At 43.5% G+C, this 14600-nt stretch overlaps 1 protein-coding gene across 1 annotated transcript in view; it reads left to right on the forward strand.

The window, feature by feature from the left end:
- Positions 1-14397: 14397 nt before the first annotated feature.
- The window catches only part of DNPH1 (2'-deoxynucleoside 5'-phosphate N-hydrolase 1), a 3182-nt gene continuing 2979 nt past the window's right edge, over positions 14398-14600 (forward strand). The window contains 1 exon segment of the mRNA XM_059400423.1: positions 14398-14600. This exon segment is cut by the window's right edge and continues 32 nt beyond it. Within this exon segment, the coding sequence (XP_059256406.1) occupies positions 14404-14600 (197 nt within the window). The 5' untranslated portion in view covers positions 14398-14403.

Here is a 14600-nt window from a genome sequence, read left to right on the forward strand (position 1 = left end):
GCGGGGCGGGGGCGGGGGCGGCTCAGTGCGGCGCGGGGCTGCCCGCTCCCTCCGGCGGCGGTGGCGGCGGCGGCGGCCTCCCGCCCGGGATCATCCCCGCCCGGCCCGGCCCGGCCCCGATTCTCCTCCGGCGACGGCGGAGGCAGCGGCGGAGCGGGGAGCTGCCCACAATGCACTGCGCCGCCAGCATCAGCACCAACCCTGACATCACCGCCCCACCGCCTGGCTCTTACATCACCGCCCTTTCTCTGACATCACATTTCACTCCGCTCCTCTCTCCACTCCTGCAGCCTTAGGGTTCTCCTTCAGATGGTCCCACTCCAGCTCTTCGGTTCTCCTCGCTGGTTTCGCCATTCACTTGACCGCCACCTCTCACTCCGGCAGGACCCCATCCCTCCTTATCTGTCCCCACAAACCTCATCTGTCTTGATCATCCCTTATCTTCTTCCCTCCCAACATGTCCCTGTCACTCCTTACCTGTCTCTGTCAGCCTGAAATGGTTGCCCCACTGCACCTTCCATGTGCTCATACTACTTTCCTGTAAACTCCTTTCCCTCACCTGGAGAAAGGAGGGTTTTGTTGTTGTTGTTGTTTGTTTGTTTGTTTTTGTCTTTTTGAAGATTTCGTTTATTTAGTTGACAGAGACACAGCGAGAGAAGGAACACAAGCAGGGGGAGTGGGAGAGGAAGAAGCAGGCTTCTCACGGTACAGGGAGCCCAATGTGGGGCTCCATCCCAAGACCCTGGGGTTCATGTCCTGAGCCAAGACTGATGCTTAACGACTGGGCCACCCAGGCGTCTCTCCGTCCCCTATTTCTTCTCACACATCCCTTGCCTAGAACTCACCTCCCCACACATAGGCCTTACCTCCTGGTTCAACCTGTTCCTGTCTTTGGCCCTTCTTTCCATTTATTGGCAAATTTTGTCATTGTTTCTTACTGATTACAAGTAAGATGTACTTACTCTTTTTATTTTTATTTTTTACAAGCTTTTATTTATTTATTTATTTTAGAGCGAGCGAGAGAGAGAGAGAGAGAGAGAGCATGCGCTCAGGAGCATGGGGGAGGGGCAGCAGAGGGAGGGGCAGAGGGACAGACTGATTGCCCACTGAGCAGGGAGGGAGACATGGGGCTTGATCCCAGAATCTGGAGATCATGACCTGATCCAAAGGCAGATGCCTAACCAAGTGAGCCACCCAGGCGTCCCAAGATGCACTCTTTAAAAAAAAAAGATTTTATTTATGTATTTGAGAGAACATGAGAGGAAGCAGAGTACAAGTAGGGGTGGGGTGGGGAGGAGGGGCAGAGGGAGAGGGGGATGCAGACTGCCCACTGAGCAGGGAGCCTGATGCAGGACTCCATACCAGGACCCTGGGATCATGACCTGAACCGAAGGCAGATGCTTAACCAACTGAACTACCCAGGCGCCCAAAATGCACACTGTTTACTGTAACATTAAAAATTCTTCCCAACATGGTAATAATACCATATAAAGACTATTACCACCCTTTTGACCAGTTTAATTACTCAACATTCTCTGAACGCACTTTACACTTTGTCTCTCTCATCCTTTGTGCCTTCCACAAATGCATAGAGGCCTCCATAGCAATGACAAATGGCAACCATTTATTCTTGCCAGACACTATTCTAACTTTACACCTATTAACTCATTTAATCCTCATAACAACCTTGGGATGCAGCAGTACTAATATTACACCCAATTTATAGAGGAGGAAACTGAGGTACAGAAAGGTTGAGTAATTTGCCTTGGGTTACACAGCTAGCAAGTGGCAGAACTGGTTCGAACTCTGGCTTCACAGTCCACGCTCCTAACCACGATGCCGGGAGGAAGGACCACTGAGTCAGCAAGACCACTCAGAGGAGGTGAATTCCACCGTAAGTTGAAGGATTAGAAGTTTTGCAACAGACAAGAGGGGTCAGGCCAGAGGGTGGGAGAGACTTCCAAGCTGAGAAGAGGGCATGAGGTAAGCTGGGGGTAGACATACTCAAGATTACATAGGGCCCTATGAGCCATGCTAAGAAGACTGGATTTTCTACACTTGGTTTTTGGAAGTGTAATGGAAAATGTCACGAGCCATCCAGATCCCCCTCCAGAATTGAGATACTCATTCCTTTAGCTGCCTTGGGTGCTAAAGTCTGAGTGCTCTGAGCTGACTCCCTCTCTGGAAATTGCCCCTGGCCAAGAATGCTGCCCCTCAATATCATGAGCCCTTTCTGGCACGATCCATATCCAACCGATGATCATCAGCCTGTGAGGACAAAGGTCTGGCCCCCTCACCCCATCTCAGGATACTTCTGAAGGGACATCCATTTTCAAAACTCCTGCTATGGTCAGCCAGGACTTCTATTGTCCTGCTCTCTTCACTCCTCTACTGATGTTGATCTTGAGAATACTTCCCGGTCAATTTCTTGTATGATCCTCTCCATCTCAAAGTCAATGTCAGGGGAACTAGACCTTCAGACAGGAAATCACTGGAGAACACAGTCTAATCTGAGTACTGAGTTGGGATACTAGGTTGACAATTTTGTCCCCAGAACTATAAGATTGTCACTCTAGCTTGTATTGTTTCTGATGAGAAATCAGCAATTATCCTTACCTTTGTTTCTCTGTATGTAATATCCATTGCTCCTATGGCTACTTTAAAGATTTTCTCTCTATCCCAGTTTTAAAGCTATTTGGGTATGATGTGAGTTGACATAGTTTTTGTTTGTTTGGTTGGTTGTTGGGTTGTTGTTTTTTTTAAAGATTTTATTTATTTATCTGACACAGAGAGATCACAAGTAGGCAGAGCAGCAGGCAGAGAGAGAGGGAGAAGCAGGCTCCCTGCTGAGCAGAGAGCCTGAGCGAGCGAGCAAGTGGGGCTTGATCCCAGGATCCTGAGATCATGACCTAAGCTAAAGGCAGAGGCTTAACCCACTGAGACACTCAGGCTCCTGAATGTAGTGTTGCTGTTATTGTTGTTTTCCATGTTTCTTGTGCTTAGGGTTTGTAGCTCTTGTAGCTGTGAAATTATATGTCATCAAGTTTGGAAAAATTTCAGGCATTATTTTCTCAAATATTTTTTCTGCCTTCCCTTTCCTTCAGGACTCCAATTATCCACTTGAAGTTTTCCACAGCTCACCGATGCTTTGTTCCTTTTCTCCCCAGTCTTTTTTTCTTACTGTGTTTTGTTTTACATAGTGTCTACTGATAAGAATTCAAGTTCATTAATTTTATCTTTTAGAGCAACTGAGCTGGTATTAATCCCATCTGATGTATTTTTCATTCTAGTTTACATCTCTAGAAATTTAATCTGTCTTTTTTTTTTTTTTTTAAGATTGACTTATTTTTGAGAGAGTGTGTGTGTATGATCCAGGGGAGGGGCAGTGGAAGAAAGGGAGAGTCACAGGCAGACCCCACACTGGGTGTGGAGCCCAATATAGGGCTCTATCTCACAGCCCTGAGATCATGACCTGAGCCAAAACCAAGAGTCAGATGCTTAACTGACTACACCACCCAGGCGCCCCACAATCCGGGTCTTTCAAAAATCTTTCATGTTCAATTTTTCTTCTAACTTCTTAAGCATACGGAATACTTATAATAACCATGTTAATGTACCTGCCTACAAACTTTATTATCTGAATACTTTCTAGACCACTTTCAATTGATCCTTCTTCTCACTCTGGGTCATATTTTTCTGCTTCTTTCCATACCATAATTTTTTTTTTTTTTTACTGGATGCCAAATAGTGCGAATTTTACTTTGTTGGGTTTGTGTTTTTGTTTGTATACAATATTTTTGTATTTTAGCAAATATTCTTAAGCTTTGTTCTAGAATGCAACTAATTTACTCAGAAACAGTTTGATCCATTAAGGCTTACTCGTTAAGTTTTATTAGGTGGAACCTAATAGCTTCTAGTCTAGGGATAATTTTCCCCACCCCTGAGGCAAAAGACCAGCATATCTTACCTCATGCCTCATGAATTATGAGGTTTTCCTACATTGACTGGAGGGAACATGCACTTTTTGCATTGCTGTGTGAGCTATGGAAATTGTTCACTTGGCTACTTTCAGGTAGCTCTTTTCCTGCTACAGCAAGTTTCCTCACACACCTGTGCTGATCAGTCCGCAGCCAGCCCTCACAGAGATCACTCTGAAGATTCCAAAGCTCTCTCTTCTGTCCTGTGCTCTGTTCCATACACCAGCTACCTTGGCCTCCTTGGACTCCCCAGTCTGCCTCCTCAGCTCCAGGAGACAGCTGGGCTCAACCTGGAAACCCAGAAAACCTGCAGGTAATATGTGGGCGCGGTAAACAAAAGCTCACCTGGCTGTTTTTAGTCTGGGGGGTGGGGGGATCCCTGTCCTACACTGCCTGATGGCCAATGTTCAAACATCATTGCTTCATATTTCCTGCCCAGGTTTCTGCTTGTTAAACAGGTGAGGCTCAACAACAAAGGAAACCAGTAAAATGAGAAGGCAAGTTATGGAATGGGAGAAAAATGCTTGCAAGTCATAAATCTGTTAAAGGGTTAATATCTGAAATACATAAAGGACTCATACAATTCAATGCGGAGGGGGGGAGTACAGTCCACTTTAAATATGGGAAGAAGGGGGCACCTGGGTGGCTCAGTGGGTTAAGCCACTGCCTTCGGCTCAGGTCATGATCCCAGGGTCCTGGGATCGAGTCCCGCATCAGGCTCTCTGCTCAGCAGGGAGCCGACTTCCTCCTCTCTCTCTCTGCCTGCCTCTCTGCCTACTTGTGATCTCTCTTTGTCAAATAAATAAATAAATTCTTTAAAAAATAAATAAATAAAAATGGGCAGAGGATCTAAATAGACATTTTTCCAAAAAAGACATACAAATAGCCAATAGGTACAAGAAAACGTACCACACATAGTACCCAAAGCCATCTATAGATTCAATGAAATCCTTATCAAGATTCCAATGACATTTTTACAGAAGTAGAAAAAAAAAACCCTAAGATTTATATAGAACCACAAAGACTCTGAATAACTAAAGCAATTCTGAGAAGGAAGAATAAAGTGGGAAGCATCACACCTTCTGATTTCAAGCTATGTTATAAAGCTAGAGTATCAAAACAGTATGGTACCAGCATAAAAACAGACATATAACCAGTGAAACAGAACCAAGAGCACAAAAACCCATACATATAAGTCCTACTAATATTTGACAAGGGAGCCAAGGATATTCAGTGAAGAAAAGACAATTTCTTCCATAAAGATGACCGATGGATCATGAAAAGATACTTAACATCACTAATCATCAGGGAAATGCAAACCAAAACCACAATGAGATATCACCCCATACCTATCAGAATGGCTAGTCTCAAAAAGACAAAAAATAGCAAGTCTTGGCAAGGATGTGGAGAAAAGAGAACCTTCTCATACTGTTGGTGGGAATGTAAATTGGTGAAAACACTGTGGAAAACAGTGTGGAGGCTCCTTTAAAAAAAAAAAAAAAAAAAAAACTAAAAATAGGGGCACCTGGCTGGTTCAGTCACTAGAGCATGCAGACTCTTGATCTGGGGGTTATAAGTTCAAGTCCCACGCTGGGTGTAGAGATTACTTAAAAATCAAATGTTTAAAAAGAATGAAATCTTGCCATTTGCAGCAATGTGGAAGGAGCTAGAGAGTATTATGCTAAGAGAAATAAGTCAGTCAGGGGCGCCTGGGTGGCTCAGCCACTTGTGTGTCTCACTCATGGTTTCAGCTCAGGTCATGATCTCTGGGTCATGAAATTGAGCCCCTCATCTGGCTCCAAGCTAAGCTCAGAGTCTGCTTGGGATTCTTTCTCCCTCCCATCCCCGTCTCCTCTGCTCCTCCCTCTGCTTGTGCACTCCTCCACTTTCTCTCAAATAAATAAATAAAATCTCAAAAAACCACAAACCCTAAAAATAGAGGTATCATATGATCCAGTAATTCCATTTCTGGGTATTAACCTGAAGAAAATGAAAACACTAATTTAGAAAGACAGAAGCACCCCTGTAGTTCACTGCAGCTTTATTCACAATAGCCAAGATATGGAAGCAACCCAAGTGTCCATTGATACAAGAATGGATAAAGAAGATGTGGTGTATAGAGACAGTGGGCTCTTACTCAGCCACAAAAAAGAATGAGATCTTGCCACTCGTGACCACATGGATGGAGCTAGAGGGCATTATGCTAAGTAGAATAAGTCAGACAGAGAAACACATATACTGTATGATTTCATTTATATGTGAAATGCAAAACAAACAAATACAAAAAAAAAAAAACCCACAATAAAAGAGAAACAGACTCCTAAATAAGATAGTAAGCATGGCTGCTGAGAGGAGGTAGGAGGAGGTGGTAGGAGGGTGGACAAAATGGGTGAAGGGGAGTGGGAGATACAGTCTTCTAGTTATGGAGGAAGTCATGGGGATGAAAGGAAGAGCATAGGGAGTACAGTCAATGGTACTGTAACAGTGCTGTGTGGTGACAGAGGGAGGCTACACTTCTGAACATACATCTAGACTCGTCCAATCACTATGTGGTATGCCTGACACTAATGTAACAGTGTGGGTCAACTATACTTCAATTCAAAAAATTTTGAGGGGTGCCTGAGTGGCTGGGTCGTTAAGTGTCTGCCTTCGGCTCAGGTCACAGTCCCAGGGTTCTGGGATCCAACCCTGCATTAGGATCCCTGCTCTGCGGGAAGCCTGCTTCTCCCTCTCCCACTCCCCTTGCTTGTGTTTCCTCTCTCACCGTCTCTCTCTCTGTCAAATAAATAAATAAAATCTTTAAAAAGTAATAAAATAACAAATTTTTTAAAAGACAGTGTCTTCAATAAACAGTTCTGGGAAAACTGGATATTCACATGTAAAAGAAAAAAAAAACAAAACTAAATCCCTATTTTATACCACTCACAAAAATTAACTCGAATTGGATTAATTTTTTTTTTTAGTTTTCTGTCTGTTTTATTTTTTTAAGATTTTATTTATTTATTTGTCAGAATGAGAGAAAGAGCACAAGTAGGGCGAGCAGCAGGCAGAAGGAGAAGCAGGCTCCCCACTGAGCAGGGAGCCTGATGTGGGACTCGATTCCAGAACCCTGGGATCATGACCTGAGCCAAAGGCAGATGCTTAACGGACTGAGCCACCCAGGTATCCCTCTTTTCTATTTTTTTTTTTTTTTTAAGATTTATTTATATGAGAGGGACGCCTGGGTGGCTCAGTTGGTTAAGCGGCTGCCTTCGGCTCAGGTCATGATCCCAGCGGTCTGGGATCGAGTCTCACATCGGGCTCTCTGCTCGGCAGGGAACCTGCTTCTCCCTCTGCCTCTGCCTACCAGTCTGCCTGCCTGTTCTTGTGCTCTCTCTTTCTCTCCCTTTCTCTAACAAATAAATAAAATCTTAAAAAAAAAAAAAAGATTTATTTATATGAGAGAGTGAGAGAGAGTGTGCATGCAAGCAGGGGCAGGGGTAGAGGAAGAGAGAAAAAGAAAATCTCTAGCAGACTCCGTGCTGCACAAGGAGCCCAACATGGGACTCAATTCCATGACCCTGGCATCACAACCTGAGCCAAAACTATGAGTGGGATGTTTAACCAACTGAGCCACACAGGTGCGCCTCTAATTGGAGGACCCCTAACCATGTCTGACACTAATGTCAGACCTGAAACCATGAAACTCCTAGAAGAAAACATAGGGGAAAAGCTCCTTTGCATGGTTATTGGCAATGATTTTTTTTTTAATATGACACATAAAATACAGTAAACAACAAGAATAAATAAACAAGTGGGACTACATCAAACTAAAAAGCTTCTGCACAGCAAAAAACAAAAACAAAAACAAAAAAACCAACCCCCAACCCCCAATCAGAAAAATTAAAAGACAACCTATGGCATGGGAAAAAAAGTTTGTAAATCATATATCTGATAAGGGGTTAATACCCAAAATATATAAAGAACTCATATAACTCAATAGCACACACAAAAAACCACAAATAATCCAACTAAAAACAGGCAAAGGCCCTGAACAGATATATTTCCAAAGAAGACATACAAATGGCCAACAGGAATGTGAAAAGGTGCTCAATGTTACTAATCATTAGGAAAATGCAAATCAGAACCACAGTGATAGGGGCGCCTGGCTGGTTCAGTCAGTGGAGCATACAACTCTCCATCTCAGGGTTGTAAGTTTGAGCCCCACATTGGGTATAGAGCTTACTTAAAAATAAAATCTTTGGGGTGCCTGGCAGTCTATCAGTTGGTAGAGTGTGCAACTCTTGATCTCTGGGTTGTAGTTTCAAGGCCCATGCTGGGTGTAGAGATTACTTTAAAAAAAAAATCTTTATAGGAGGGAGACAAACCATAAGTGACTCTTAATCTCACAAAACAAACTGAGGGTTGCTGGGGAGAGGGGGGTTGGGAGAGGGGGGTGGGGTTATGGACATTGGGGAGGGTATGTGCTATGGTGAGTGCTGTGAAGTGTGTAAACCTGGCGATTCACAGACCTGTACCCTTGGGGATAAAAATATATTGTATGTTTATAAAAAATTTTTTTTAAAGTGGAAAAAAATCTTTAAAAAACTCACAATGATATGTCACCTGGTGCTTCTTAGAATGGCTATGTTCAATCTTAAGAAAAAAAAAAAAAAAAAAAAACAAAAACAAGCTCATAAACACAGAAGCCAGATTGGGAGTTACAAGAGTCAAGGTAGGAGGGACATTGTGCAAAGTGGAAGAAAGTGGTCAAGAGGTACAAATTTCCAGTTATAAGATAAACAAGTCCTGGGGATGTAAGGTACAGCATAGTGACTATAGTTAATAATACTTCACTGTATATTTGAAAGATGCTAAGAGAGGAGATCATAAAACTTTTCATCACAAGAAAAAATATTTGTAATTATGTGGTGATGTGTGTTAACTAAACTTACTGTGGCAATCATTTCACAACACACACTTATATCAAGTCATTATGTTGTACACCTAACACTAATGCAATGCCAAAGAAAAAAATTTTTAAACCACAGTGGGGGAAAAAGCGTGACAAACAACAGAAAGAGCAAGGAAAAGCATGGCAAATATAAAGCACGAAAGAGGATAATAGGAAAATATCCAAATATGTTAGTAATCACAATAAATATAAATGGAAGAAATTCATTGATAGAGTATCAGGTTTGTTAAAATGCAGGTATAAGCTGCTTAAGAGACAAAAATGTTAAAACTGAAGATGTAAAAACATGTAAGTCTAAAAGGATTTATTGGGGGAAAAGTGGATCACATCATGAGGACAAAATGTATACAACTAAGAACATATAAAAATTCTAAACTTGTACACACATAATAATAGTCTCAGAATACAAAATGAAAATAGGTAAAATTACAAGGAAAAAATTTAAGTACACTGTCAAAGGGAGATTTCAAAAAAATTACCTCAGTAATTAACAAGTGGGAAAAAAATAAAGAAAAAGATCTGAAAACTACCAATATAACCAACCAGTTTGATCTAGTGTATGCGTGTATAGACAATTACATATAAGTAATCTATTATCTATTATATTTATTTTAGATATGATATCTGCTGGATACATGGATATCTATTATAGATAGATTTTATATACATATAAATCTATTATTAAAATAACAGATATCGGGGTGCCTGGGTGGCTCAGTGTGTTAAAGCCTCTTCTTTCAGCTCGGGTTGTGATCCTGGGGTCCTGGAATTGAGCCCCACATCAGGCTCTGTGCTCAGTGGGGAGCCTGCTTCCTCCTCTCTCTCTGCCTGCCTCTCTGCCACTTGTGATCTCTGTCAAATAACTAAATAAAAATCTTTTAAAAAAAAAATGGGACACATGGGTGGCTCAGTGGGTTAGGGCCTCTGCCTTAGGCTCCAGTCGTGATCTCAAGGTCCTAGGGTCGAGCCCCACATCAGGCTCTCTGCTTGGCGGGGAGCCTGCTTCCCGCCTCTATCTCTGCCTGCCTCTTTGCCTACTTGTGATCTCTCTATCAAGTAAAATGGATGGGATCTTTAAAAAGAGAAAAAAAAATCTTAAAAAAAAATAAAATAACAGATATTTACAATAGATATTATGATATATAGAATGTATAGATAGATCTGAAATACATATAACAAGATTTTAAGATTTGATAACCCTGAGTAGTAAACACAAGGATATATGATATACCATTCTCCAAACTTTACTCATACTTGCTAAATTTTATAAAGTTTTTAAATTCATAATTATTCACAAAAAAATCTGAACTTGAACACTAGGCTGAACTCCCCATTTTGGCCTCTCGCAGATGCCTGACACTGAACAGCAGATGAAGAGTTCAGATGCTCCCTCCCTGCACAAAATCCCCATCGTAAGAAAACATCATAGCAACTAGGATGGTGAGGAAATAAGAGTCAGAGGGCCCTACCTGGCTGGCTCTGTGGGCAGAGCATGTGACTCTTAATCTCAAGGTCGGGAGTTCAGGCCCCACTGGGCAGAGAGCTTGCTGGAAGGAAGGGAGGAAAGGAGGAAAGAGGGGAGGGAGGAAGGGGACTGAGAACATACTCAGGTAAGGTGGATTCAATATATATTAGAGCAAAGATTCTCAACCCTGCTTTCTCCACAACATATCTGAGAAAGCAGGATCACATTTGAAAAATAAATGAACACAAAACATGGGAGGGTAAATCTGGTCCCTACTATTCCCTCTTGGTGAAGAAGCAGGTGTTTGTTTGATCTGGGTATTAACCAGTACCAGTGTGAGGATAAACGGGAAGGCATGCCCCACAGGCCTGATTTCTGCTTTCTTTGAATTGCTCAACACTTTGTATGTCGCTGCTTGGCATTAAATTGACCTCGACTCTAGAGCCAAGGCTGGCCCTTCCCCAGACCGGTATAAAGACTCAGGCTTTATTCCTTTTTGTAGTTCCTCTAGTGTCCACTGAGTGTCTCACACAAAACAAATGCTTCAAAAAAAAAACCAAAAAAACAAAAACAAAAAAACAAAACAAAAAAAACTTCCTCAAAGCTGGATATTAAAAGAGACTTTTGAAAATACTAAAAAAATGAATCTGTTTAAACTGTAGGACTAGGAATGCACATTTGGGTGATAAAACCATAAAGAAGTTTATTTATGCCCAATTTTGGTCGTTACTATAAATGTATGGGCAGCGTGTACTTTTGGAGGAAAATAAGGAGGCTGTGACTGGGATGGGGCACATGGAAACTTCTCGGTGGCTGAAGATCTGTTTCCATTCCTTTTTTTTCTTTTAAAGATTTTTATTTCTTTCTTTATTTGACTGAGAGAGAAAGAGCACAAGCAGGGGGAGAGGCAGAGGGAGAAGCAGATTCCCCACCAAGCAGGGAGAACTGGGATCATGACCCAAGCCCAAGGCAGACAGTTAATTGACTGAGCCACCTATAGGCGCACCATGGCTTCTGCTCTTAAACAAATGAACTGTAAACAAACACAACATTTTTAAGACAATTGGAGATTTGAACCATAGTTGAATACTTGTTGATGTTAAAAAATCTTATTAAGTATTTTAGCTGGGATAATGGTATTTTGGTTACTTTTTTTTTTTTTTTTTTTGAGATTTTATTTATTTATTTGACAGACCAAAATCACCAGTAGGCAGAGAGGCAGGCAGGCTCCCCGATGAACCAGACGTGGGGCTCAATCCCAGGACTCTGGGATCAAAGACAGAGGCCTTAACCCACTGAGCCAACCAGGTGCCTCTTTATTTTAAGTGTATCTTGGGGCAGCTGGGTGGCTCAGTCAGTTAAGTGTGTGACTCTTGGTTTCAGCTCAGGTCATGATCTCAGCATTCAGAGATCGAGCCCCTGTCAGGCTCAGTGGAGAGTTTGCTTTGCATTCTCTCTTCCTCTCCCTCCTGCTCACTCTCTCTCTCTCAAATAAATAAATAAAATCTTTAAAAAATAATAAAATAAAAGTAAGAGTATCTTTTAAAGGCACATATTAAAATATTTACCAAAAAAATTCAATCTTGAATTAGTATCAAAACAGTAGAGCAAGGCAATTGGATATGGATACATAGATGAAATTAGATTGGTCATAAATTGATAATTGTTGAGTCTCATTACATTACATTATCTACTATTTCCCCTGCTTTAATTTTACTCTTTAAAAAACAGCTTTATAGGGTGCCTGGGTAGCTCAGTCGTTAAGCATTTGCCTTTGACTAAGGTCATGATCCCAGGGTCCTGGGTTTGAGTGCTGGAGCCCTACAATGGCCTGTTTGCTCAGCAGGGAATCTGCTTCTCCCTCTCCCTCTGCCCCTTCCCCTGCTTGTGTTCCCTCTCTCACTTTCTCTGTCAAATAAAATCTTAAAAAGTAAAATAAAAATAAAAAACAGCTTTATGAAGTATAACACATATTAATACATTCTGTCAATTGTACATGTAAAATTTAATAATATTTTGTGAAAATTGATGTTAAATGATCCCATTTTTTTAAAGATTTTATTTATTTATTAAAGATGTTATTTATTTTAAAGAGAGAGAAAGAGAGAGAGATCACAAGTAGGCAGAGAGGCAGGCAGAGAGAGAGGAAGGGAAGCAGGCTCCCGGCTGAGCAGAGAGCCTGATGCAGGGCTGGATCCTAAGACCCTGAGATCATGACCTGAGCAGAAGGCAGAGGCCTTAACCCACTAAGCCACCCAGACACCCCTAAATGATTCCATTTAAGTGAAATGTCCAGAAAAGTCCTATTTGGAGGACAGAAAGCAGATCATTTAAATGGAATTGTGGGTAGGGCACCTGGGTGGCCCAGTCGGTTAAGCTACAGGCGCTTGATTTTGGCTCAGGTCATGATCTCAGGGTTGTGAGATAGAGCTGCAAGTCAGGCCAAGTGCTGGGCATGGAGCCTGCTTAAGATTCTCTCTCTTCCTCTCCCCCTGCCCCCCCACCCCTCCCAAGATAAATAAATAAATCTTTTATTTTTTACTTTTTCTTAAATATTTTTACTTATTTGAAAGAGTGAGCAAGCGGGTGAGGGTGCCTGGGACACTAGCCGATGGCTCTGCACATATTTGCCCCACGGTCTATGTACCTGTGGCTGGGCCCACCAGAGGACAGAGATAGCATAAAAATCTCTGCTTTCTCTTTGTGTCTTTGCATATTTTTTTTTTTTTAGGTTTACTTATTTATTTAGGTAACCTCTACACCCAACATGGGGCTCGAACTCACAACCTGAGATCAAGAGTCGAATGCTCTTCCAACTGAGTCCTCCAGGCCCCCCTGTGCCTTTGCATTACTTATTTATTTTTATTTTTATATTTTAAGATTTATTTATTTATTTGAGAGAGCGAGAGAGTGCTCGAACAAGCGAGGCCCGATCCCACGACCTGGAGATCATGACCTGAGCCAAAAGTCACTGCATCTTAAAAATTACTGTGTCAGCCCTGTAACCCCATTCCTTGGTATTTTATAGTTATCATTCAGAAGAATTCGGAAGTCAGCACGACAGAGCTTTCTTCCAGCGAACGGGATTGGGGTGTCGTGACTCAGTTTCCACCCAGTACTCTTGCTCCATTTGATTTTTTGTCCTAAGTTTGTGTTTTTCCATTACCTAATGAGCGGGAAATCATCATTATGACCAGCGAACAACGTTGTGTCCGCCAACCTCCCTGAAGAGCCTGCTTCTATCAGCCTACTATAGGGCTGAGCAGATGACAAAGTGCTGCTGACAAATAGAACTTCTCATCTGAACTCACTCATTCATTCAACAAATATTTGATAACTAGTCCCAGTGTGTCCAGCACAGTTCTAGAAGCTAGGGATCTAGCAGTGAACAAAACGGAGAAAAGCTCCTGCCCTCCTGGGAACTCACATTCTACTGGGTATAGAAAGACAACCAACAAAATTAATCAGTGTGTCAGGAAGAAGGATAGAAGGTAAGGCGGAGGAGGGCAACAGGGAGGACTGGGAACAGGGGGCTGCCGTGTTGAACAGGATGGTCAGGGACGGTGACCTGTGAAGACGGGAGAGGTGAGGGAGTGCTCCAGGGGGCTACCTGGAAAAGACGGTTCCAGGCTACAGCAAAGGTAAAGGGCACGGCCAGCATGCTCGAGGAGAGCCAGCGTGGCTGCGTAAAGGGAGAGGAGGAGGAGCTGGAGTCACCACAGGATGTCCCCGCGTCTAGCTGAGATGGGGGACGCCGGGCCGGGGGCGCAGGAGCGGGTGGGCTGTGGGCGACCAGCCGCAGGGACGAAGCCGGGGAGCGGGTGGGTTTCCAGTCGCGCCGTCGTCAGCGTCCGGAGGCTAACGCCGTGCTCCCACCTCGCCCGCCACTCGCTGGAGCAGCCTCTGAGGACCCAAAGCGGCGTCCCGGGGCCGGGCGGGTCACGTGGTCGCGAGCGGGCGCCCCCTGGCGCGAAGAGGGGAGCGGCGGCAGCGGCGGCGGCGGCGGGATGGCGGCGGCGGCGGCCGGAGCGCGGGAAAGCGGGGAGCCGGGCCAGCCGGGCCAGCCCGGCCGCCGGGCCCTGTACTTCTGCGGAAGCGTCCGCGGCGGGCGCGAGGACCGGGCGCTGTACGGGCGGATCGTGTCGCGGTTGCGGCGCTTCGGGGCGGTGCTCACGGAGCACGTGGCGGCCGCCGAACTGGGAGC

The sequence above is a fragment of the Mustela nigripes genome, chromosome 5, assembly GCF_022355385.1.
Source record: "Mustela nigripes isolate SB6536 chromosome 5, MUSNIG.SB6536, whole genome shotgun sequence".
NCBI lineage: Eukaryota > Metazoa > Chordata > Mammalia > Carnivora > Mustelidae > Mustela > Mustela nigripes.